Raw genomic sequence first — 23,985 nt, 5'->3', positions numbered from 1 at the left:
TATCTCTTGTTTCTTGAAGGTCTGATTTCTAGTTCCGCACACTATTTTCACATTTGTTGAAATCATTTGCCATATTAAGTTTGGGTATCTCTATATGGGATCAGCAATTGGTATCAGCGCAGATTGAATAAATTGTTTTCAAGAGATCAACTGCTTATTTTTTTGATATCCAACTCTTAAACCAAATATGGCAAACTTTCAAACATGGAATACTTCTTTCAACGTTGGTTCAATGTCTAAACCTCCGACCTTGGTCAGAGAGGAATACCCACAATGGAAAATCAGGATGGTCAACTTCTTAATCGACATGACCGAACTCTGTTTCAATCCATTGAAAGGGGTCCATATGTACCAACAACTGAAATACCAGCTATTCCAGTAACTGATCAATCACTAGTAGTCCCTGCCTCCTTGGCTCCCAAAAGTGAAAGTCATTGGAGCCAAGAAGACAAGGAACTGGTGGCTACAGATGAAAGGGCCAAATCACTTTTGATAATGGCACTTCCCAATTACATATTCTCTCAAGTGGATGCATGTGCATCAGCTAAAGAGATATGGGATCAGTTAGAAAATCTTTGTGAAGGAGGGGAAATGATGAAAATGAACAAAAGAACAAATTGTGTTTCCCTTTATGAGAGATTTAAGAGTTTACCAAATGAAAAACTTTGTGAAACCTACTATAGATTTGCAAAACTTTTAAATAAGCTGAAGAAATTTGGGATTGTAAAATCAAATGATGAAAGGAATATAAAATTCTTGGATGCTTTGCCTAGGGAATGGAGGAGTCTAACCATGACTTTGTCCTCCACTTTAGAACCAGGCAATATGAGTCTTCATGACTTATATAGCATTCTTGTCCCTAGAGAAGAAGAAATATATAAAGAATCAAATGAAACAGGGGGATCTTTAGCTTTAATCTCAAATTCACAAAGAACACCCATCTGTGATCCACAAACCTCAAACTGCCAAAATATTGAAAATTCTGATACATCATCAGATTTTTCTGCTTTTGCTGAAGCAATTGCATTGCTCACTAAAACTTTTAAGCAGAGGTTAAGGGGAGGTGGTCAAAGGTACCAGAAAAGTGATAAAGGAAGGATGGAAGGAAGATCAAGGGATAAAGAAAAAGCAGAAGTTATGTGTTACAAATGTAAACAAAAGGGTCACTATGCATCAGAGTGCAAAAATAAGAAACTGAAGGATGTTGCATACTATGAGAAGAAGCTGGAAGAAGACAAGAAGCAACAAAAGGTCAGTTTGATAGCTGGGACAGATACATGGCTGTCAGATGACTCTTCTGATGAAGAAGAAGAGATGGCAAATTTCTGTCTCATGGCACTTTTTGGTGAACAACCTGAAACATCAGAACAAAAGATAAATTTAGATAATCTTGACCTTGAACACAAATTAAACAAACTTATGTCAGGTTTTCTAAATCTGTAAGAAAAACAGAAATCAGAAAGAAAAAAATCTGATGAGTTGTAAAGAACCCTGAATAAAGTTATAATCGGAAACCAGTTACTAACCGAAGAGAGCTTGGATCACAACACAAAAATTGAATTTTATGAAAAAGAAAGGAAAGATTTATACAAGAAAATTCATGACAAAGAAATAAATGTAAAGGGTTTTCAATAGGCAAAGGAATTCATTAACTTTATTGAAACCACACCTAAGAACAGAGGTGAAGTTTTAGGGTATGTAAAAACAAATGTAATTAAACCCACCACATTTGTGAAGGCAACACATCAGATTTGATTTCTGATAAATTGACATCAGAATCTGATTTAGAATCATGCAGATCAACACGTTCTGAGAACTCTTTTGAAATCTCAAAAATCAACTTAAAAGAAAAGGGGAGTGAATCCAAACAAAAGTTTTCAAAAACTCCAGAAGTGGTTCACTCAAAACTTCAAAATTATCCAAAAATTCCATCACAAGTAGAGAAATCAGAAAATTCTGATAAAGAAACTTGTATATGTGTTGACATTCTGAAGCTGGTTCAACACCATCTCCAAACAAAAATTGAAAAATCTGTTCATGGCTCTATATGTAACAGGTATTCTAATGAAAGTTCATCAAAAGAAGATAATCTGTTTAAAGTTTCATCAGAAAAAGTACCCAAGCAAGTCTGGGTACCAAAAAACTCTAACCTTATAATTTCAGAACCATCATGTGCAGTAGATCTGGTACTGCGACTCTGGAAGCTCAAAGCACATGACTGGGGATAGGAGCTTACTCAGTAATTACCAAGAAAAGCCAGGTAAATTTGTTAATTTTGGAAATGGGGTGAAGGGAAGAACAATGGGATATGGCACCATACAATATGGAGCTTTAACCATTGAAAAGGTTGCCTATGTAGAAGGTTTAAAATACGATCTACTAAGCGGTGGGCAATTTTGTGACAAAGGCTTTCAGGTACCTTTTTACCTAAAAAATTTCAGTTGGTTGGTTTGGATGATAATAAAATATATTTAAGTGGGAAAAGAATTAGAAATTCCATCTACTACTTTGATTTCAGAGAAGAAATTGAGCATCCACAATTATGTTTATTTTCAACTGAAAACAAAGGTAATAGTTGGCTATGGCATAAAAGGCTTGCCCATTTAAATTTTAAAACAATCAACCAATTGGCAAATAAAAATCTGGTAAAAGGTCTACCATACATATCATCCAAAAAGGATAAGATATGTGAAGCATGTGAGCTTGGCAAATCAAAGAGAGGCTCACATAAAACAGTTTCAGAATCTTCAATTTTTGAAAACTTAGAACTTTTGCACATGGACCTTTGTGGACCTGTATAAACTGCCAGCTTTTCTGGTAAGAAATACATATTGGTCATTGTAGATGACTATTCAAGGTACACATGGGTTGAATTTCTAAGAAAGAAAAGTGAAACCCTTGATCTGATCATTTATTTCATCAGAAAAATTGAAAATATGTTGAAACTACCTGTAATGGAACATAATTTAAGAATGCAAAACTTGAGACTTTCCTTGTGAGTAAAGGAATATCTCATGACTCTTTTGCTCCAAGAACTCCAAAATAGAATGGAGTTGTAGAAAGGAGGAACAGGACTATGGTAGAAGCAGCTAGAACTATGCTTGCTTATGCCAGATTGCCCACTTACTTTTGGGCTGAAGCAATATCAAATGCATGCTTTACACAAAACAGATCTATCATTAACAAAAGATAACAGAAAACCCCATACTAAATTATCAACCATAGGGTCCCAAGTGTCAAATTTTTACACACCTTTGGTTGCAATTGCTTTGTCTTTAATGATTTTGATAGTCTGGAAAAATTTGATAGAAAAGCAGAAAAAGGAATATTTCTAGGTTACTCATTGTCCTCAAAAGCTTACAGGATTTGTCTTTTTAAACACAAATGTGACACCTGTGCCTCCACGGTCATCAAACAAACACCAAATCAATGCAATATTGTATTTAATACTTGGGATTTGTATAAATATGTGTATCTTTTGCGCATATCAATTCTCGTTCGATTTTGAGCTTTAAATCGCTTTCTGGAAGGTTATACGCGAACTGATGCGTAAATATAACCAGTTTAATGCAACAAACACTCCGGAATAGTGACATAGGCTTAACATACCTTAAAAAACCTTTCATAACTTAGAAATAAGTTTTGAAGGCTTTGGTATGTCAAAATCAAGTTTATTCGCTTACAGGGACTAATTTCGACAAACTGTGAAAGTATGCCGATTTGTATTGTAACGAACATTCCGGAACATGATCATAAGTTAAACATACCCTAAATATCCTTTACATAGCTTAGAAATAGGCTTTGAGGGGTTCGGTGTGCTAAAATAAACTTTTTGGTCATTCAGGAACTAAAAGCGTCAAAAAGTGCATAAGTTTGCATTTTCGCGCATAACTTACGTTCTGAATACATCCGGACATCCAAAAATTTATGTAACCACTAAAATATTTTATTTTAGTGACTGTCATAATAAAAATCCATTCGTCGCGTAATTTGGATCGTTTTTTCGCGTTTTTTCGTGTTTCGACGTAATTAACCGAATAACATGATCGTACGACCAAACGAACCGACATCCGACATATTTTTGAGCATGTTTCATGTCCCCTATGCTTAGGCAACATTGTAGAGCCTTGAAAATGGCTTAACGGGCCTCACACACATCAAAAAGGGCCTTATATGCATGCAGGGACCAAAACTGCAATTATTAAAACTTGTTGCTGAACTGGGGATCTCATGCGGCCGGCGTAAGCACCCCCTTGAACCTTACGCGGCCCGTGTAAACATGTCATACCTGCAAAAATGAATTTCCAGCTATTTATAGCCTGTTACAACCATTTCCAGCTCTTGCAAATGGTTTTGAGGATCCTATGGGCTGGTTTTAGGGTGCCCAAGGTATTAGAAATCAGGGGGCACACTTGGACGACCTAGATCGAAGCACGTTTTTCAAGAAACGATCCCAATGGTCTTGGTTTTCCTATAAATACCCCCACTCTTTTTCACTCAAAACTCACACCTTGATCTGATTGCTCTCTAAGTTGAATTGATTTTACTTCATACCTGAGAATAATCGGGTCAAACTTCCATTCTTGGACCTTTTGTAAGTATTCTTTCGTTCTTTTACGTGTTTTTAGCGTGAAAGTCAAACTTTGTTTGACTTTCTGCATTCACCAGTTTATGGTCAACATGAAGTTTGTTTGAACTTCATAAGGTGAGCATAATCACGATGGTTATAGTCACTTGTGACTATACCTACTGATTACCACGTTATATAGGCTTAGTGACGAGTCGTACTTTCGGCTAAAATGCGTATTCTTGCGTATTTTGTAACCAAACTACTTTTAGGTATCAAGACCCTTTGTTTTGATACCAAACCTATTTTCAAACTTCGTTAAACATGTTTTAACATGTTTAACTCGTCACTTTAGGTTTAGGGCTTATATAGGGTCGTAAAGGTAAGCGGTCTAAACAACCGCTTAGACTTTCGAACCTAACCCGTTTGGTCGATCATTAGGATCCAACCAAACACATTAGGTGACCATAGTTGTATAGGGAATAACCTTCCGAGATTATACCTTATGGTCACTTCGTTTAGTTAGTTGTATGATAGGTAGTTTATATGCCTTAGGTAAATGACCAAAATGCCCTTTTTATGCATAAATTCATTTTAAGCATATGTAACCTAAATTTTTCACATCTAAACTGATTAGGCAACATTATTAGACATGTTAAGGCATATATTACTTGTCATAAGACTAGTTAGGCGATCTGAACGCGTTTTACGTGAACGACGCGTTAAAGTAGCGTAAGCTACCTACACCGGTCATAATGGGTCATAAGCACTTAGGATAGGTTTCGTTTTATAATGTAGGCTTTTGATGCGTGTGTAGTGTGTATATAATTTAGATATATTATTAAGCCCTTTTTACACCTTTAGCCAAGTTTTAAATTTATAAAACACGATATTTACTAACACTAAACACACATATGGGCAAGTGCACCCATCGTGGACGTAGTATAGTGTTGGTAAGATACCGAGGTCGTCCAAGGACACAAGAGCTTTTAGTACCGGTTTATCCTCAACGTCTAATCAATTCAAAAAGTTAGAAAAATGTTTTTAAACTAAGAATATAAAAACTAACTAAATGCTGAAAAATAAAAATAAAATAAAAACAGATAGACAAGATGAATTACTTGGATCTGACTCGTGTACTAGTATAACCTTTGATTATTTTCGCAGTTTTGCACTTGTTTAAGAGATTATCTTAGTTATTGTAGTAGGCCCCTCTTTTGAAGGCGACGTTACCCTCAACCCAGTAGTTTGAGTCAGCAAGGATACAATCCTAAAGGGTTGGATTATTGGAAGATAATGAATTAAGTTATTAATGCAAATTGTGGTAGGCCCCGCTTTTGGCGGTGACGTTACCCTCGGCTAAGTAGTCTGAGTCAGCAGGGATACAGTCCTAAATAGCCGGGTTATAGTATTAATAGTAGTTAACTTATGAGGGGGTCAAAGAGTTTGGATCCCCGCCATCCAATACCTATGGGCATTGAAGGAGATCCTACTAAATTTGATCCAGGTCCCTTGCAGGACCTCTAAACGCTGAACAAGGGCAAGACCCTTACCAAACCGTTCCTTTAATCCCCGACCAGGTAGCCAACATACCTCCATATAGACCGTGGAGATATGAATGGTGAAAATCTTTTATTTTATATAGACAGTAAAATAATGCCAAGACACCACGGACAAACGATAAGGAAAGATCACCTTCAACAAAAGCAACTAGTTATTAAAGTCATTAATACAAAACCAAATAAAAAGTGCAGAAGATTAAAAATAAAAAGTATTATACTAAACACTTGTCTTCACCAAGTGATGTAAGAGACTTAGGCAAACATGGCCTTGATTGTCAAGAACTCTTACTATCAATCTTGGATCCCGAGACGACTCACACACTCTACGATGGACAATGGATGATGGTGGTGGATGATGGTGTTATGGTGGTGGTGGGTGGTGGATGAAGTGTGAGAGAGGTGGTGTGCCAAGGGATGGATTGGAATGAAACCAAGCACTCCTATTTATAGGCTGAACAGAAGGCTGGGCACGGCCCCGTGTCCGCTGGACACGCCCCCGTGCCCGTCTGACACTCTCTCTCTTCATTAGTTGTAATTCGCAATTACAATTAATGCGCCTGCTGTACTTTCGCCACGCCCCCGTGCTCACTGGACACGGCCCCGTGGTGGGCAATAGAAACTTATACAGGTTTGTCTTTTCTGCTGCTTCTTAGGCACGGCCTCGTGCTGGCTGAGCACGGGGCGTGTTCAGGCTTCTGTTTTCTCTTCTTTGCTTGGGAGGATACCGTTGAAGGTTCGGGCAGTCTACTTTTATTCCTTTTCTTGTATTTATGTTAGAATTAGCTGTCTTTTTGCTTCTTTTGTGAATTTGAGCTCATTTCATCCTGAAAATACAAATGGAAGACAAAAACACTCTTTTTCCAACATTAGTACTTAAAAAGGGTTAGTTTTATGCCTTATTTGATGTAATTTATATGTTGCATTTTACACACATCAAATACCCCCACACTTGAACATTGTTTTACATTTCATTTTATGCTATGTATGTCCATTTAGTGCATACTTAGTACATTGTTTTACATTTCATTTTATGCTATGTATGTCCATTTAGTGCATACTTAGTACATTGTTTTACATTACATTTCATGCTATGTATGTTCATTTGTTGCATACTTAGTACAATTATTTTCATAAAACATGCTTACGTTTTGGTATGACATTTGGTTTGTTTAAATGGCTCAAAAATACATTCATTAACATTAGCTACGCCGTTTGTTAGTAGGTAGTGGTACCATAGGAATTGACAACTCCCGTTCCTGACATCCTAGGTATGTTTGGATGAAAGGAATGACCGAATTCGATACACATAACTCAGATAAACCTTTAATTCATTTAAGGGTTTATCACCACAGTCTCAAGTCTTGGATGTATGCATTTTCACATACCGCATAGATGTTTGTATCAGTAAAGCATGCATTATTTTACAAAACATAACTTTTGATTATAATTTATCAAATGCATTATTTTGTACATTTCTCTTTTATAAGGTTGAGTAAATGCTTTTAATCAATAATTGTCTTTATTCACTATACATTACATTTGGTTATACATGAACATTTTTACATTGATGGTTTGTTTTGATAAGTGATTAAAATAACGAGGCGTGTGTAATAAGATAAAAGCATGGTGGATACGCCGCTGGTACTTCCTCTATATAAGTGCTTTTATGGGATTACACATCGTAACATTATTTAAACCATTTAAAGTTAGACATAATACATTTTTACACTCATATCATATCTTCATGAAACATTGTTTTACAAATAACATATTTTATACAAACTCATTTCTACTTGGTTATTCATTTCATTATGCATTGTTCTTTTATAATATCTGATTTCTTATCACTTTTCTATGATTATAAAAGAAAACATTTTACAAGGATCATGACTGACTTTTGTTAAACATTTTCTTTAAACTTATAAGTCATGAATCCTAAATCAATAAAACCTATGTATCTCACAGGCATTTTTATGCTGATGTACCTATTTTCACATGTGTTTCAGGAAATGATGCATAGGATTGATCAAGTTACACATAGGCAGACTCGGGCCTTAGTGACAATAAAAGATGCAAGACTAGTTAATTATGGACGCTTCCTTGTTGTTAAGACATTGTAATTTCTTTTAATCAATAAAACAACATTTAAATTTCCATGTGTTATGAAACAATGATTCTGTTACAACACTCCCCGACGATTTTGCCACGATTTGTTGTTTTACGTGGTCGGGGTGTGACAGAAAAGTTGGTATCAGAGCTCATGGTTATAGGGAATTAGGTTATTAGTAATGCTTTGACCTAGTCTATAATCTTCCTAGGACCCTAACACAAAACCCTTGTGTTTAGATCTTAAAACAATACCGCCACCAATCCTTAGGCGACAATCACAACAAGAACACAAATTTCGAATCCGCTTTGAAAACCAATCATCTGTTCTAGGATGATTGATTACTAGGTTTTGAACCCTTTAAGTTTTCAAAACGATTTTGAAAAATTTCACCCGCCCTTTCGGATGATTTGTTTTTGGCTTAGTGCCATCCGAATTTTCAAAATCTCGTTAAAGTTTGGGTCTTATAGTGTGAACACGTGCAATCTGGAAGAGTGGATGCATGTACTCTGAGTTTTCTGTCTAAGGCTAGAGTGTTCGTACAAATCCACATAATCGGACCAGTCACTCTTACCTGGGAACTCTTGGGGTGAGTGTCCACTTATAGGCTAAAGCATGTCTTCGCGATACATTAATATGACCCGATTACTTTGATTAGTCACCGTCTCATTTGTTTGCCTTAGGTAACAAACAAATGATCGCAATTTTTATGCGTTGCCATTTTGTTTTGATTATCCGATAACCTTTCACCTGTTTCTTACTATGTCTTCTATTCCTTCTAAAATGTCTCTTCATCACAACGACGCTCAAATGTCCGAGCAGACTGCCAAATTTGCCCAGCGAATAGGCGAAGTAATCCTGAAGTCTGTGGATTTAGGTATCGCCATGTCTCGTCTCAATAATGAAGCCGCCCAAGAATCATCGAAAGAAACAGAAGCCAAGCCTTCACCAAATCCGAAGAAACGTAAAGCTTCAGAGAAACCCGCATCAGACGCACCAAAACAGGCAGGACCTAGCCAAGTGGCAGCACCACCAGCCAAGAAGCGGTACAAGGGAACTGCTCCCTTATGCAATCAATACAACTGTCATCATCCATGTCACACCCCCAAAATCCACCTACGGAGTATCACCGCTTGGGAGCGTGACTGACCAGGATCAAGCCACCAATCATATAGAGCAATGTAAATAGTAAAAGTAATTATATTTAAACCAAACCAATCCAAATGAAAGGTGTTCCAAAACATATGTATAATAACAAAGTTTAGCGGAAGCAATTGAGTAAAAGCCCAATGTAATAAAGTATGTAAATTCATAATGTTTAATCAAGCAATCACGATCCTTGTCCACAACGATCGCGCCTCCCCATGCAAGCTCCATGTACACCTAACGACCTGCAAGGCATGTAACAGAGAGTCAACAACTAGTTGAGCGAGTTCACAGTAAGTAAGTGCGTAATAGTAAGTTCGTTTGTAACGTGTGGCTCCACTGGGCCGATAGTATGTTCTATCGGTGGGGGCTTCCCATGTTGCATATACACTAGACTATTTGTAACTATAAGTGTTCTTCTTAACCTGAGAACAGTAGTACGTACAAGGTTTACGTAGGATTTACGTAAGTGTCCTTCACAACCGAGGACAGGGGTACGCGGGAGTTTACGTAGGTTTTACGTAAGTGCCTGACACAACCAAGACAGTAATGAGTATAAGTTCACGTAGGTTTTACGTGAGTGTCCTTCGCAACCTGAGGACAGTGATGAGTACAAGTATACGTAGGTTTTACGTATGTGTCCTGCACAACCGAGGACGATGGTAGATAGTCTAGTAACAGTGTAAGTACAAATCTATTCAATCTCATTCCTTCAATCCCATTCCCAAACCCCGGGAATCCCATGCCTTGGTAAGAGTGTGAACTCACCTTGGTTTGCTCGGTATGCTATACTATGCGCTCACGAGAAATCAGTCAAGTCCTAATGTGTTCATGCATACGAAATCAGTTTTATTCACAATATCTCCGTATCATTAAAAGTCATAGTGTGTAATGTGTAATCAATCAGAAATCATCACATAGTATATAAAAGTTATACAAAACCATTCAGAACTCATAATTCCCATGCGCGACTCATATCAAGGCTTAAACATCCAATTCGGATTACACAAAACATCCCACAGTATTAACAGTCATATTGTATTAGTGAATTATAACATTCTTAATCAAAAATTGTGTACACATGCTACCCTATTAACAAACTCAGACAAGAAATCATCCACAAAGGGTTCGGACCACACAACTACAACTCGGACCATGATTAACCCCCTTACAAGAACTCGGACAAGGGCTTTCCCTTGTCAAAAACTCGAACCTCTTCATATCATAAGCTCGGACCCCCCTTATTTAATTAAAAGAAAGTCGGACATAGGGTCCTTGTTACAAAAGTCGGACCTAGTGTCCATGTTACAAAAGTCGGACCCCCTTGTCCCTTGTATAAAATTCGGACAAGCTCCCCCTACAAAACTCGGACACCTCTTGCATTATACAAAAGTCGGATCCTTAATGCTCATTAACTGAAACTCGGACCCCCCATGGATTTATTTAAAGGTCGGACTATGCTATCATCTTTCAGTTCAACAATCAACATTCATACCTAGTATCCAGTTGGTTAATATATATATATGACGAAATCGAATACTAACATCATGCTAATATGCTTTCGGGTCCTGATCACATCAATATCAATCCATATAAATCTTTCAATAATATAAATTCTCAAACCCTAGGTCAACATCAACTCACATATATAAAAGAATATATAGCTGATCATGTCATGCATACACAAATCGAAATCACCTATACTCCTACTGACACTTCATTAAATGTCCACATGTTTTTGTTTGAACGCACATGGCTTCCATGTTCATAATCGGATTATTAAATCTTGGTGCAACCATGAAACTTCACTCTATGGGCCCTCACAACCGAATGTCATTAATATTCAATAGTATCCACACACAAACCGATATCACCCATCAACATACAATTTAAATTTCATGTCTAACCTATTAATCATGCAAGATACTATCAACTCACAGTGATTCCAACTATACAGTTAACAAGCAATCACACTAACCGGAAAAGAGAAAATAACGAGTCGATTGGAAAGAAAGGTTCCAAAGGCTTGCAGTTGCCGTCACTCGGAGAAAGAGACCCTAGGGTTTTGCGATTAAGCTAAGACGTAAAGGTTGAGAATAATATAATACTGATCCACTACTGGGCCTAAAGCCCAGTTGATTTCGTTGGCCATATATGGACGAAAATACATGAAGTGTTTTCGGCCATGGGTGTTTTCGTAGGGGGTTGGTTGGCAAAGTTCCATGTTTTATAATAAACATACAAATATTTTTCTCATAACATATATTAACAAACATGCAACCCTATATTAGCAAATATGCAAACATATCAACAATACACTTATGTTGTATATCAAATATAACATACAAATCACAATACGATTTAACGTATTACAAACATGTACATTTGTGAAACAAACAAGTTGTGTAAAATAAACAACTTAAACCATTAACGTGCAATTAATGCGAAGATGGAAATCTTACAAACTCGAGTTGTCACATTATCCCCAAGTTGAAAGAAATTTCGTCCCGAAATTTGATACGTACTCTCTGAGGAAGCTAGTTAAGTGGCATGGTTTTTCCTGGTTTTCCTGGGGTGTCACATCCTCCCCCCGTTGATCTGGAATTTCGTCCCGAAATTCCGTAGCTTCAACCTCAGTAGTGGTTGTACCGTTTGCAAATAGTTGGGGATACTTTTGTTTCATCTGATCTTCGCGTTCCCAGGTGAACTCTGGGCCGCGACGTGAGTTCCAACGAACTCGAACGAGAGGGATTCTAGTGCATTTGAGGACCTTAACATCCCGGTCCGTGATTTTAACTGGTTCCTCGACGAATAGTAACTGCTTGTCGATAGTGAGCTCCTTCAAAGGAACTATGTGGGTCTCATCTGACAGACACTTCTTCAGATTTGACACGTGGAAAACGTTGTGAACTGCACTGAGTTCTGCTGGTAAGTTCAGTTTGTAGGCCACCTTGCCTATTTTCTCCATGACTTCGAACGGTCCAACGTATCGTGGGTTAAGTTTGCCTCGTTTACCAAAATGAACCACACCCTTCCAGGGTGAAACTTTGAGTAGCACTCGCTCCCCAACCTGGAGCTCGAGTGGTTTCCTGCCCTTATCGGCGTAGCTTTTCTGACGGTCATGAGCTGCCGCCATTCGTTGTCGTATCTGAGCAATTCGTTCTGTTGTGTCTACCGCAAGTTCTGGACCAGTGATCTGACTATCCGCCACCTCTTCCCAACAAAGAGGTGACCGGCATTTACGCCCGTACAATGCCTCAAACGGAGCAGCTTGTATGCTGGTGTGGTAACTGTTATTGTACGAAAACTCCACTAACGGGAGATGTTTTTCCCAGCTTTTGCCGAAATCGATAACACATGCCTGAAGCATGTCTTCTAGAGTCTGGATAGTGCGCTCAGACTGCCCATCTGTCTGAGGGTGGTAAGCTGTGCTCATGTCTAGCCGTGAGCCGAAGGCTTTATGCATTGCTTGCCATAGTTCTGAAGTGAATCGTGCATCCCAATCCGAAATAATGGAAGTTGGTACGCCGTGCCTTGAAACAACTTCTTTCAAGTAGACGTCTGCTAAGGTAGAGAACTTATCCGTTTCTTTGATAGCCAAGAAATGAGCAGACTTGGTGAGTCGATCTACGATCACCCAGATAGTATCATTCCCACGCTGGGATCTTGGTAGACCAGTAACAAAATCCATGGAAATTTCTTCCCATTTCCACTGTGGTATCTTGGGTTGCTGAAGTAGGCCTGAGGGTTTCTGGTACTCCGTCTTGACCCTTGCACAGGTCAAACACTTGCCAACGTATGTTGCTATGTAGGCCTTCATGCTAGGCCACCAGTATGTAGTTCTGAGGTCGTGATACATTTTATCCGAACCTGGATGTACCGAGTAGCGAGACTTGTGAGCTTCATCCATCACAAGTTCTCGTAAACCGCCATATAGTGGGACCCAAATGCGTCCTGTTACATAGTAGGCGCCGTCTTCCTTCTGTTCTAATCATTGCCTTGAGCCACGCAAGGCTTCAGCCCTTACGTTTTCTGGTTTCAAAGCTTCTACCTGAGCATCTCGTATCTGTGCAGGAAGACTAGACTAAATAGTGAGCTGCAAGGCTCGTACACGCCTAGGTAGAGTGTCTTTTCGACTGAGAGCGTCAGCCACAACATTGGCTTTGCCTGGATGGTACTTGATAGCACATTCGTAGTCATTCAGCAGCTCGACCCATCGTCGTTGACGCATGTTCAATTCCTTCTGCTTGAAGATATGCTCGAGACTCCTGTGATCGGTGTAAATAGTGCACTTGGTACCGTACAAGTAGTGTCGCCATATCTTGAGCGTGAAAACAACAGCTCCCAGCTCTAAATCGTGCGTCGTGTAGTTTCGTTCGTGTACCTTGAGTTGACGCGAAGCATAAGCAATAACTTTATCACGCTGCATCAATACACAACCAAGCCCCTGTATCGATGCGTCACAATAGACCACAAAATCGCCCGTGCCCTCTGGCAATGAGAGAATAGGTGCGCTGTATAGCCTATCCTTTAGGTACTGAAAAGCCGTTTCTTGTGTATTTCCCCAACGATAGGTAACACCTTTCTGTGTCAGCAATGTAAGCGGCTGCACGATCTTGGAGAAGTCTTTGATGAACCGTGTGTAATAACCCGCCAAACCCAAGAATTGGCGTATTTCCGTGTGTTTATGCGGTGCAGGCCAGTTTCTGATCGAATCTACCTTGGATGGATCTACATGAATTCCCTCCTTGTTTACCACATGACCCAAAAAGTGAACTTCACGAAGCCAGAAGTCGCATTTTGAAAACTTGGCGTACAGTTGTTCCTTCCGAAGAAGTTCCAAGATAAGACGTAAGTGCTGCTCGTGTTCCTCCTGACTCTTGGAGTAGATCAGGATGTCATCGATGAAAACGATGATGAACTTGTCTAGATAGGGTTTGCACACCCTGTTCATAAGATCCATGAACTCGTAGTGACCGTAGCGAGTTCTGAATGCTGTCTTAGAGACGTCCTCATCCCGGACTCTCAGCTGATGGTAACCAGACCTTAGATCAATCTTGGAGTAATAGCTCGACCCTTGCAACTGGTCGAATAAGTCGTCAATACGAGGAAGAGGATAGCGGTACTTCACTGTGACCTTGTTCAGTTCGCGATAATCAATGCACATCCTGAAAGTGCCATCCTTCTTTTTCACGAATAATACTGGAGCTCCCCAAGGCGAAGAGCTTGGATGAATAAAGCCCTTATCCAAGAGCTCTTTCAATTACTTTGACAGTTCTTCTAGTTCAGTTGGAGCTAAACGATACGGTGCGCGAGCTATAGGTGCTGCTCCTGGAGCTAGCTCGACTTGAAACTCGACCTGGCGATGAGGCGGTAGACCAGGTAGATCTTCAGGAAACACTTGAGGAAAATCACGTACAACTGGGATATCCTCTATTCTTTTCTCTTTTGTTGATGCATCAGTAACTAGTGCCAAAATGGCAGTGTGACCCTTTCGCAGACATTTCTGAGCCTTCAGGAAGGAGATGATGCCAACCACAGCACCACTCTTGTCGCCTTGAACTTCGAGAGGTTCTTGACCAGAACGGGGAATACGAATGATCTTTTCTTTACATAGGATCTCTGCTTGCTGCTTGGATAACCAATCCATACCAACGACGATGTCAAAACTACCCAGAACTATAGGAATGAGGTCGATGGAGAAAGTCTGACCAGCGAGGATAAGATTACAACCCTGAACTATGTGTGTGGCCTCTAGATTTTTATCATTAGCTAACTCTACGACATGTTTGGTGTTTAGGGGAGTTGGTACACGTTTTAACATTTGGCTAACTTTCAAAGACACATAACTTGTATCCGCACCCGAATCAAACAATACAGTAACATAAAAGTCGTCAAGAAGAAACTTAACCATGACTACGTTGGGATCATTCCTGGCATCACCCTGCCCCAACGCAAATGCACGACCCCTAGCGCCGTTGTTCCCATCATTGTTGTTTCCCCCATTATTGTTGTTCCCATTGCCCTGGTTGTTGTTGTTGTTGTTGTTCTGGTTTTGGTTCAACTGAGGGCAATGTCTTTTGAAATGACCTTCAGCGCCACAATTAAAACATCCCTTGCTGCCCTGTTGCTGATTCTGCGGTGGTTGGCGCTGCTGCTGATTCTGATTCGCAGGTCGCGGGCTTCTACAATCCTTGGCCTCATGACCCATCTTGAGGCACCTCTGACAGCGACCCTTATTGCACTGGCCACTGTGGTGTCTGTTGCAGTTGTTACACCATGGGAGGTTCCCTCGATATCCACCCTGCCTGTGATTGCCTGAAGACTACTGACTAGGGCTCTAATAGTTGTCAGTCTTTCGCTGCTGCACCTGAGACTGAACTGGAGCTGAACTTTTGCTGGAATCCCCATCCCATTTTCTCTTGTTGTCACTAGGAGTAGCAAGAGTAGTTGAAGTGGTAGCGGTAGCAGTAGCGCTGATACGTTTAGGCAGCTTGTCTTGTTCCACTGCCTGATCCGTGAGGCGATGAGCAAGGCGTTGAATAGCCTGGATATTGTCAAGATTAGCCGATGTCACATGGCTCTGAATTTCTGGTGCCAACCCTTTGAGATACAACTCAATACGTCTAATAGGAGGGTCCACCATAGTTGGACACAGTACGACCAACTCATTTGACCTTTTAGTATAAGCTTCGATTTCCGACCCAGTCATCTTCAAATGAAAGAACTCCACTTCTAACTTGTGGATGCCGTCGCGTGTGCAGTATTCCCGCTTAATCAGCTCTTTGAAATCATTCCAGGGAGTGGCGTTAGCAGCTGCCAATCCCAAAAGTTGGACTTGCGCATTCCACCAAGTTAGCACAATCCCTTCTAAAGTACCAGTGGCGTATTTCACCCTGCGAGCCTCAGGGCATTCACACATCTCAAACACCGACTCGAGCTTTTCGAACCAATGGAGGAGTCCAACCGCTCCTTCAGTGCCACTAAACGTGCTAGGACGACAGTCCATGAAGTTCTTGAAAGTGCAAACAGGTTGCTGAGCTGGTTGACCTCCTGCGTTTGCAGCTGCAAGTTCCGCAGCAACTTGTTCATTGATAAGAGCCGTTAACTGGGCTTGAGTCAAGTTAACACGTCCGGCCATTGATTTTCACATCAAAGGCAACATTAGTGAGAAAGGTTCGCGAATAGTGCGGTGACAGAAGAGTGTAAGCACACAAGTGTTCTCAAGCAATAACAAATAGTGAGCAATGTAATCTAAGCATACCACGAGCAAAGCTCTATGTAATTCTAGCATGTAGGCAATAAACATAAACCTTATTACCTAGGATGTTGAGTCTTGCACGTGGAGCGAGGCGTCGTTGTGGATCGTTGAGCACTGTACTGGTTATAGTCTGGTTTTAATAAAAACGTTTTCCCCATATTAAAACCAAGTTCTCTATAACCAATGGCTCTGATACCAATCTGTCACACCCCCAAAATCCACCTGCGGAGTATCACCGCTTGGGAGCGTGACTGACCAGGATCAAGCCACCAATCATATAGAGCAATGTAAATAGTAAAAGTAATTATATTTAAACCAAACCAATCCAAATGAAAGGTGTTCCAAAACATATGTATAATAACAAAATTTAGCGGAAGCAATTGAGTAAAAGCCCAATGTAATAAAGTATGTAAATTCATAATGTTTAATCAAGCAATCACGATCCTTGTCCACAACGACCGCGCCTCCCCATGCAAGCTCCATGTACACCTAACGACCTGCAAGGCATGTAACAGAGAGTCAAATGCTAGTTGAGCGAGTTCACAGTAAGTAAGTGCGTAATAGTAAGTTCGTTTGTAACGTGTGGCTCTACTGGGCCGATAGTATATTCTATTGGTGGGGGCTTCCCATGTTGCATATACACTAGACTATTTGTAACCATAAGTGTTCTTCTTAACCTGAGAACAGTAGTACGTACAAGGTTTACGTAGGATTTACGTAAGTGTCCTTCACAACCGAGGACAGGGGTACGCGGGGGTTTACGTAGGTTTTACGTAAGTGCCTGACACAACCGAGGCAGTAATGAGTATAAGTTCACGTAGGTTTTACGTGAGTGTCCTTCGCAACCTGAGAACAGTGATGAGTACAAGTATACGTAGGTTTTACGTATGTGTCCTGCACAACCGAGGACGATGGTAGATAGTCTAGTAACAGTGTAAGTACAAATCTATTCAATCTCATTCCTTCAATCCCATTCCCAAACCCCGGGATTCCCATGCCTTGGTAAGAGTGTGAACTCACCTTGGTTTGCTCGGTATGCTATACTATGCGCTCACGAGAAATCAGTCAAGTCCTAATGTGTTCATGCATACGAAATCAGTTTTATTCACAATATCTCCGTATCATTAAAAGTCATAGTATGTAATGTGTAATCAATCAGAAATCATCACATAGTATATAAAAGTTATACAAAACCATTCAGAACTCATAATTCCCATGCGCGACTCATATCAAGGCTTAAACATCCAATTCGGATTACACAAAACATCCCACACTATTAACAGTCATATTGTATTAGTGAATTATAACATTCTTCATCAAAAATTGTGTACACATGCTACCCTATAAACAAACTCAGACAAGAAATCAGCCACAAAGGGTTCGGACCACACAACTACAACTCGGACCATGCTTAACCCCCTTACAAGAACTCGGACAAGGGCTTTCCCTTGTCAAAAACTCGGACCTCTTCATATCATAAGCTCGGACCCCCCTTATTTCATTAAAAGAAAGTCGGACATAGGGTCCTTGTTACAAAAGTCGGACCTAGTGTCCATGTTACAAAAGTCGGACCCCCTTGTCCCTTGTATAAAATTCGGACAAGCTCCCCCTACAAAACTCGGACACCTCTTGCATTATACAAAAGTCGGATCCTTAATGCTCATTAACTGAAACTCGGACCCCCCATGGATTTGTTTAAAGGTCGGACTATGCTATCATCTTTCAGTTCAACAATCAACATTCATACCTAGTATCCAGTTGGTTAATATATATATATATATATATATATGACGAAATCGAATACTAACATCATGCTAATATGCTTTCGGGTCCTGATCACATCAATATCAATCCATATAAATCTTTCAATAATATAAATTCTCAAACCCTAGGTCAACACCAACTCACATATATAAAAGAATTTATAGCTGATCATGTCATGCATACACAAATCGAAATCACCTATACTCCTACTGACACTTCATTAAATGTCCACATGTTTTTGTTTGAACGCACATGGCTTCCATGTTCATAATCGGATTATTAAATCTTGGTGCAACCATGAAACTTCACTCTATGGGCCCTCACAACCGAATGTCATTAATATTCAATAGTATCCACACACAAACCGATATCACCCATCAACATACAATTTAAATTTCATGTCTAACCTATTAATCATGCAAGATACTATCAACTCACAGTGATTCCAACTATACAGTTAACAAGCAATCATGTAAAGGTTGGACACTAACCGGAAAAGAGAAAATAACGAGTCGATCAGAAAGAAAGGTTCCAAAGGCTTGCAGTTGCCCTCACTCGGAGAAAGAGACCCTAGGGTTTTGCGATTAAGCTAAGACGTAAAGGTTGAGAATAATATAATACTGATCCACTACTGGGCCTCCAGTTGATTTCGTTGGCCATATATGGATGAAAATACATGAAGTGTTTTCGGCCATGGGTGTTTTCGTAGGGGGTTGGTTGGGAAAGTTCCATGTTTTATAATAAACATACAAACATTTTTCTCATAACATATATTAACAAACATGCAACCCTATATTAGCAAATATGCAAACATATCAACAATACACTCATGTTGTATATCAAATATAACATACAAATCACAATACGATTTAACGTATTACAAACATGTACATTTGTGAAACAAACAAGTTGTGTAAAATAAACAACTTAAACCATTAACGTGCAATTAATGCGAAGATGGAAATCTTGGAAACTCGAGTTGTCACTATCCAGATCAAACACCATGTTTCAAGTGTACCCATTGTGGACGATGGGGACATTTGGTTGACATATGCCGCTTTGCTATCCAAAACAAAGCTGTTGCAAATCTTGCTGTTGCTCAGCTCCGAGTCAACCTTGCTCAAGCTCGCTTTCCACCTGGATCGTGCTACAACTGTGGCGAGATGGGTCATTTCATGAATAAATGCCCAAAGCTTGCTAATGCAAATCTGACCCACGGATAAGCATTTGGCTGATTACAAGATGCTGCTGCTTTGAAAATTTTGAATCTTATGCTTTTGTATCTTTTGTTGAACCCTGAAACAATCTGTTTTGTTTATAAATAAATTGTTGTTCACAATTCTGGTGTACAAGTTTAGTTACATGTGTGTATGGCATTCCCCTATGATACCTACAACAAGGAACTGTGTTCTTACAAACTACTCTTATGGTTCTCCCATTCAAGTGATCGCTCATGATTTCCTCGAAAATTTTAAGTACTCATTTCATTCTAAGAAACAAAGTATAGAAAATAAAGTAATATTATGAGTAATCCTGCTTTTTGCGCATCTGTATCTTTAAAATCCTTGGTTAGACAACTAAGGGTAAAAATTTCTTCAATCTCATACCCATTACATTTTGGTTTTCATAACAACGTGCATAGTATAAGTTTTCAAAAACAACCTTCATAATTTCAAAATATTTCATATAGTTTGAAAACAATTTTAACACAGTATATTTATGTAATATATCAAATGGATGATTTCAAAAGCATTGTCTATGTTTCAAAAACAACCTTCATAATTTCAAAATGTTTCATATAGTCTGAAAACAATATTAAAAAGTATATTTTCTTAATATATCAAGTGCATGATTTCAAAAAGCATTATTCATATTTTCAAAAACCTTATACCTAATTTCAAAATTTATCTCGCATGATTTTAAAGCATTTTATAAATATACTTATACACCTATTTTATGATTTCAAAAGTATTATGTAAGGTTTCAAAAACATTAAGCACATTTCTAAAAGAACCCCATGCATAGTTTTCAAAAACATTTTCTCATACGTTGATTTAACTTTGAAATTCTGCTTCATATGTCACCTTGGCATATCTAGCACCTTAACTTCATGAGCATTTTACGTCGTGTATCGACTTAAGCATGTCTAGTGCAAGGTTTTAAAACGCCTCCTGCTTTTCAAATCCCAGAATCCATATTGGATTCTTTGTATACCTTAATTCGAATACTGCGTTTCCTTGTAATCGAAGTCGAATTTTCTTTTTTAAAATCTTGTTATCTTCATAATTAGATTCTTGATAATGTTTAAAGTACCAACCAAAAATCCTCGGATTGGATACCTAGTGTGCTTTAAATACATGTAACAAACAAATTAACAAAATGATAACAAATTAAAATCAAGTTAAACAATTTTGTGGTTATATGATTATGTGTTATGTGTTTTCTTTTGTGTTATTGATTTCATTATCCAAATCCTCGTGGAATCTTTCATATCTCCATGTGAAAGATTCACAGTAGGATATCCAAAAGTTCTACCCTAAATCCTTAATGGGCTTCTACGTAATAGTTAAGACCCTTGGATTATATAGTACCATTCCATGATTCAAAGAGACCCCTTGAGTGGTCTAGTAAAAAAGATTGATTCAGGATCTAGTTAAGAACGGTTTGTGATGCTATGGCTGAAAAGACTACTTGGTGGTCTATCTGAAGAGATCATTTATTTATTTAATTAAAAGGAACCAATGGTGGTCTAGTCACACTCATCACGGGTTCATTCATTGTTTTTCTTCCCCCACACATTATAAAATACACTTTGTGAACTATGCAAGGAATTACGTAATTATGGACGCGTACATAATTGTGGAATTCAGTGCACATGAACCCAGTAAGATTTGTCATGTGTAAGAACTGATAGTGACAACAATAACAAAACGCAAACAATGTAATGGAGGCACAATAGACGCACCAATAACGCTTTATATACTTGTATATAAGTGTCCCTCCTACATTGCAAGCATGTTGTTATTGGAAGTTACTAGAAGTTCAGGACTCTAGCCAGTGTTGTTTGATCTTTTCAACTTCATGTTTCAAGCTCTCACAATTTCCTCTAAATAAAATAAATTTCGGGACGAAATTTCCTGAAGTAGGGGAGACTCTGACACCTGTGCCTCCACGGTCATCAAACAAATACCAAATCAATGAAATATTGTATTTCATACTTGGGATTTGTATAAATACGTGTATCTTTTGCACATATCAATTCTCGTTCGATTTTGAGCTTTAAATCGCTTTCTAGAAGGTTATACGTGAACTGATGCGTAAATATAACCACTTTAATGCAACAAACACTCCGGAATAGTGACATAGGCATAACATACCTTAAATAACCTTTAAATAACTTAGAAATAAGTTTTGAAGGCTTTGGTATGGCAAAATCAAGTTTATTCGCTTACAGGGACTAATTTCGACAAACTGCGAAAGTATGCCGATTTGTACTGTAATGAACATTCTGGAACATGATCATAAGTTAAGCATACCCTAAATATCCTTTACATAGCTTACAAATAGGTATTGAGGGGTTCGGTGTGCTAAAATAAACTTTTTGGTCATTCAGGGACTAAAAGCGTCAAAAAGTGCATAAGTTTGCATTTCCGCGCATAAGTTACGTTCTGAATACATACGGACATCCAAAAATTTATGTAACCACTAAAATATTTTATTTTAGTGATTGGCATAATAAAAATCCATTCATCGCGTAATTTGGATCGTTTTTCGCGTTCGTTCGTGTTTCGTCGTAATTAACCGAATAACGTGATCGTACGACCAAACGAACCGAAATCCGACATATTTTTGAGCATGTTTCATGTCCCCTATGCTTTGGCAACATTGTAGAGCCTTGAAAATGGCTTAACGGGTCTCAAACGCATCAAAAAGGGCCTTATATGCATGCAGGGACCAAAATTGCAATTATTAAAACTTGTTGCTGAACTGGGGATCTCAGGCGGCCCGCGTAAGCCCCCCCCCCCACCACCCTTAAACCTTACGCGGCTCGTGTAAACATGTCAGACCTGCAAAAATGAATTTCCAGCTATTTATAGCCAGTTACAGCCATTTCCAGCTCTTGCAAATGGTTTTGAGGATCCTATGGGCTGGTTTTAGGGTGCCCAAGGTATTAGAAATCAGGGGGCACACTTGGACGACCTAGATCGAAGCAGGTTTTTCAAGAAACGATCCTAACGGTCTTGGTTTTCCTATAAATACCCCCACCCTTTTTCACTCAAAACTCACACCTTGATCTGATTGCTCTCTAAGTTGAAGTGATTTCACTTCATACCTGAGAATAATCGGGACAAACTTCCATTCTTGGACCTTTTGTAAGTATTCTTTCGTTATTTTACGCGTTTAGCATGAAAGTCAAACTTTGTTTGACTTTCTGCATTGACCAGTTTATGGTCAACATGAAGTTCGTTTGAACTTCATAACGTGAGCGTAATCACGATGGTTATAGTCACTTGTGACTATACCTACTGATTACCACGTTATCTAGGCTTAGTGACGAGTCGTAGTTTCGGCCAAAATGCGTATTCTTGCGTATTTTGTAACCAAACTACTTTTTGGTATCAGGACCCTTTGTTTTGATACCAAACCTGTTTTCAAACTTCGTTAAACATGTAATAACATGTTTAACTCGTTACTTTAGGTTTAGTGCTTATATAGGGTCGTAAAGGTAAGCGGTCTAAACAACCGCTTAGGCTTTCGAACCCGACCCGTTTGTTCGATCATTAGGATCCGACCAAACACATTAGGTGACCATAGTTGTATAGGGAATAACCTTCTGAGGTTATACCTTATGGTCACTTCGTTTAGTTTGTTGTATAATAGGTAGTTTATATGCCTTAAGCATAAATTCATTTTAAGCATATGTAACCTAAATTTTCACATCTAAACTGATTAGGAAACATTATTAGACATGTTAAGGCATATATTACTTGTCATAAGACTAGTTAGGCGGTTCGAACGCGTTTTACGCGAACGACGCGTTAAAGTAGCGTAGGCTACCTAAACGGGTCATAATGGGTCATAAGCACTTAGGATAGGTTTCGTTTTAGAATGTAGGCTTTGTTAAACTATATTACATGAGTTCCTATACTCATTTGGTTTACAAAACCCCATTCTATCCGATCTTCCAATTTAGGTCCGTTTATTTACATAGTGTAAGTACTGCAAAAATGCCCCAAAACGACCCGTAAGTAAAAACCCATACCCCTAAAACCCTAATCCATAACAAAAAATCAAGAAAATCAGATTTTTGTTCTCAGGCGGGCCACGTAAAACATAAGCATATGTTTACGCGGGCCGCGTCAACCTTACATTGGTCGGATAAGCATGCCGGGCCAGGTGTCTAACCCGTGGCAACCCGTGACACATATGCCCTACACGTAGGATAGGTACCCTCGTGGGTCGCGTAAGATACATCAATGGGTTTACGCGGGCTGTGTAAAACCCATTTTTGTGCTATAAATTGCTAGTGCATGGGGCTTTCATACTGTGTCGAAAAGTTTGATAAAAAACAAAGTTT

General features: G+C 39.0%; 1 protein-coding gene across 1 annotated transcript; it reads left to right on the top strand.

Moving 5' to 3' along the window:
* The first annotated feature begins 273 nt into the window (after nucleotides 1–273).
* On the top strand, nucleotides 274–1,443 carry LOC110923883. Its single transcript, XM_022167938.1, has one exon. It carries the CDS (start codon nucleotides 274–276, stop codon nucleotides 1,441–1,443), a length of 1,170 nt encoding a protein of 389 aa, XP_022023630.1.
* Nucleotides 1,444–23,985: the final 22,542 nt, after the last annotated feature.

Source organism: Helianthus annuus, chromosome 3 (genome assembly GCF_002127325.2).
Source record: "Helianthus annuus cultivar XRQ/B chromosome 3, HanXRQr2.0-SUNRISE, whole genome shotgun sequence".
In the NCBI taxonomy this organism is placed as follows: Eukaryota; Viridiplantae; Streptophyta; class Magnoliopsida; order Asterales; family Asteraceae; genus Helianthus; species Helianthus annuus.
Note: the sequence above shows the minus strand (reverse complement) of the source record. Positions and strands in the feature narration are given on the sequence as shown.

Excerpts from the sequence above, each read along its gene's own strand:
- LOC110923883 (XM_022167938.1), top strand. The coding sequence starts at position 274 with ATGGAAAATCAGGATGGTCAACTTCTTAATCGACATGACCGAACTCTG.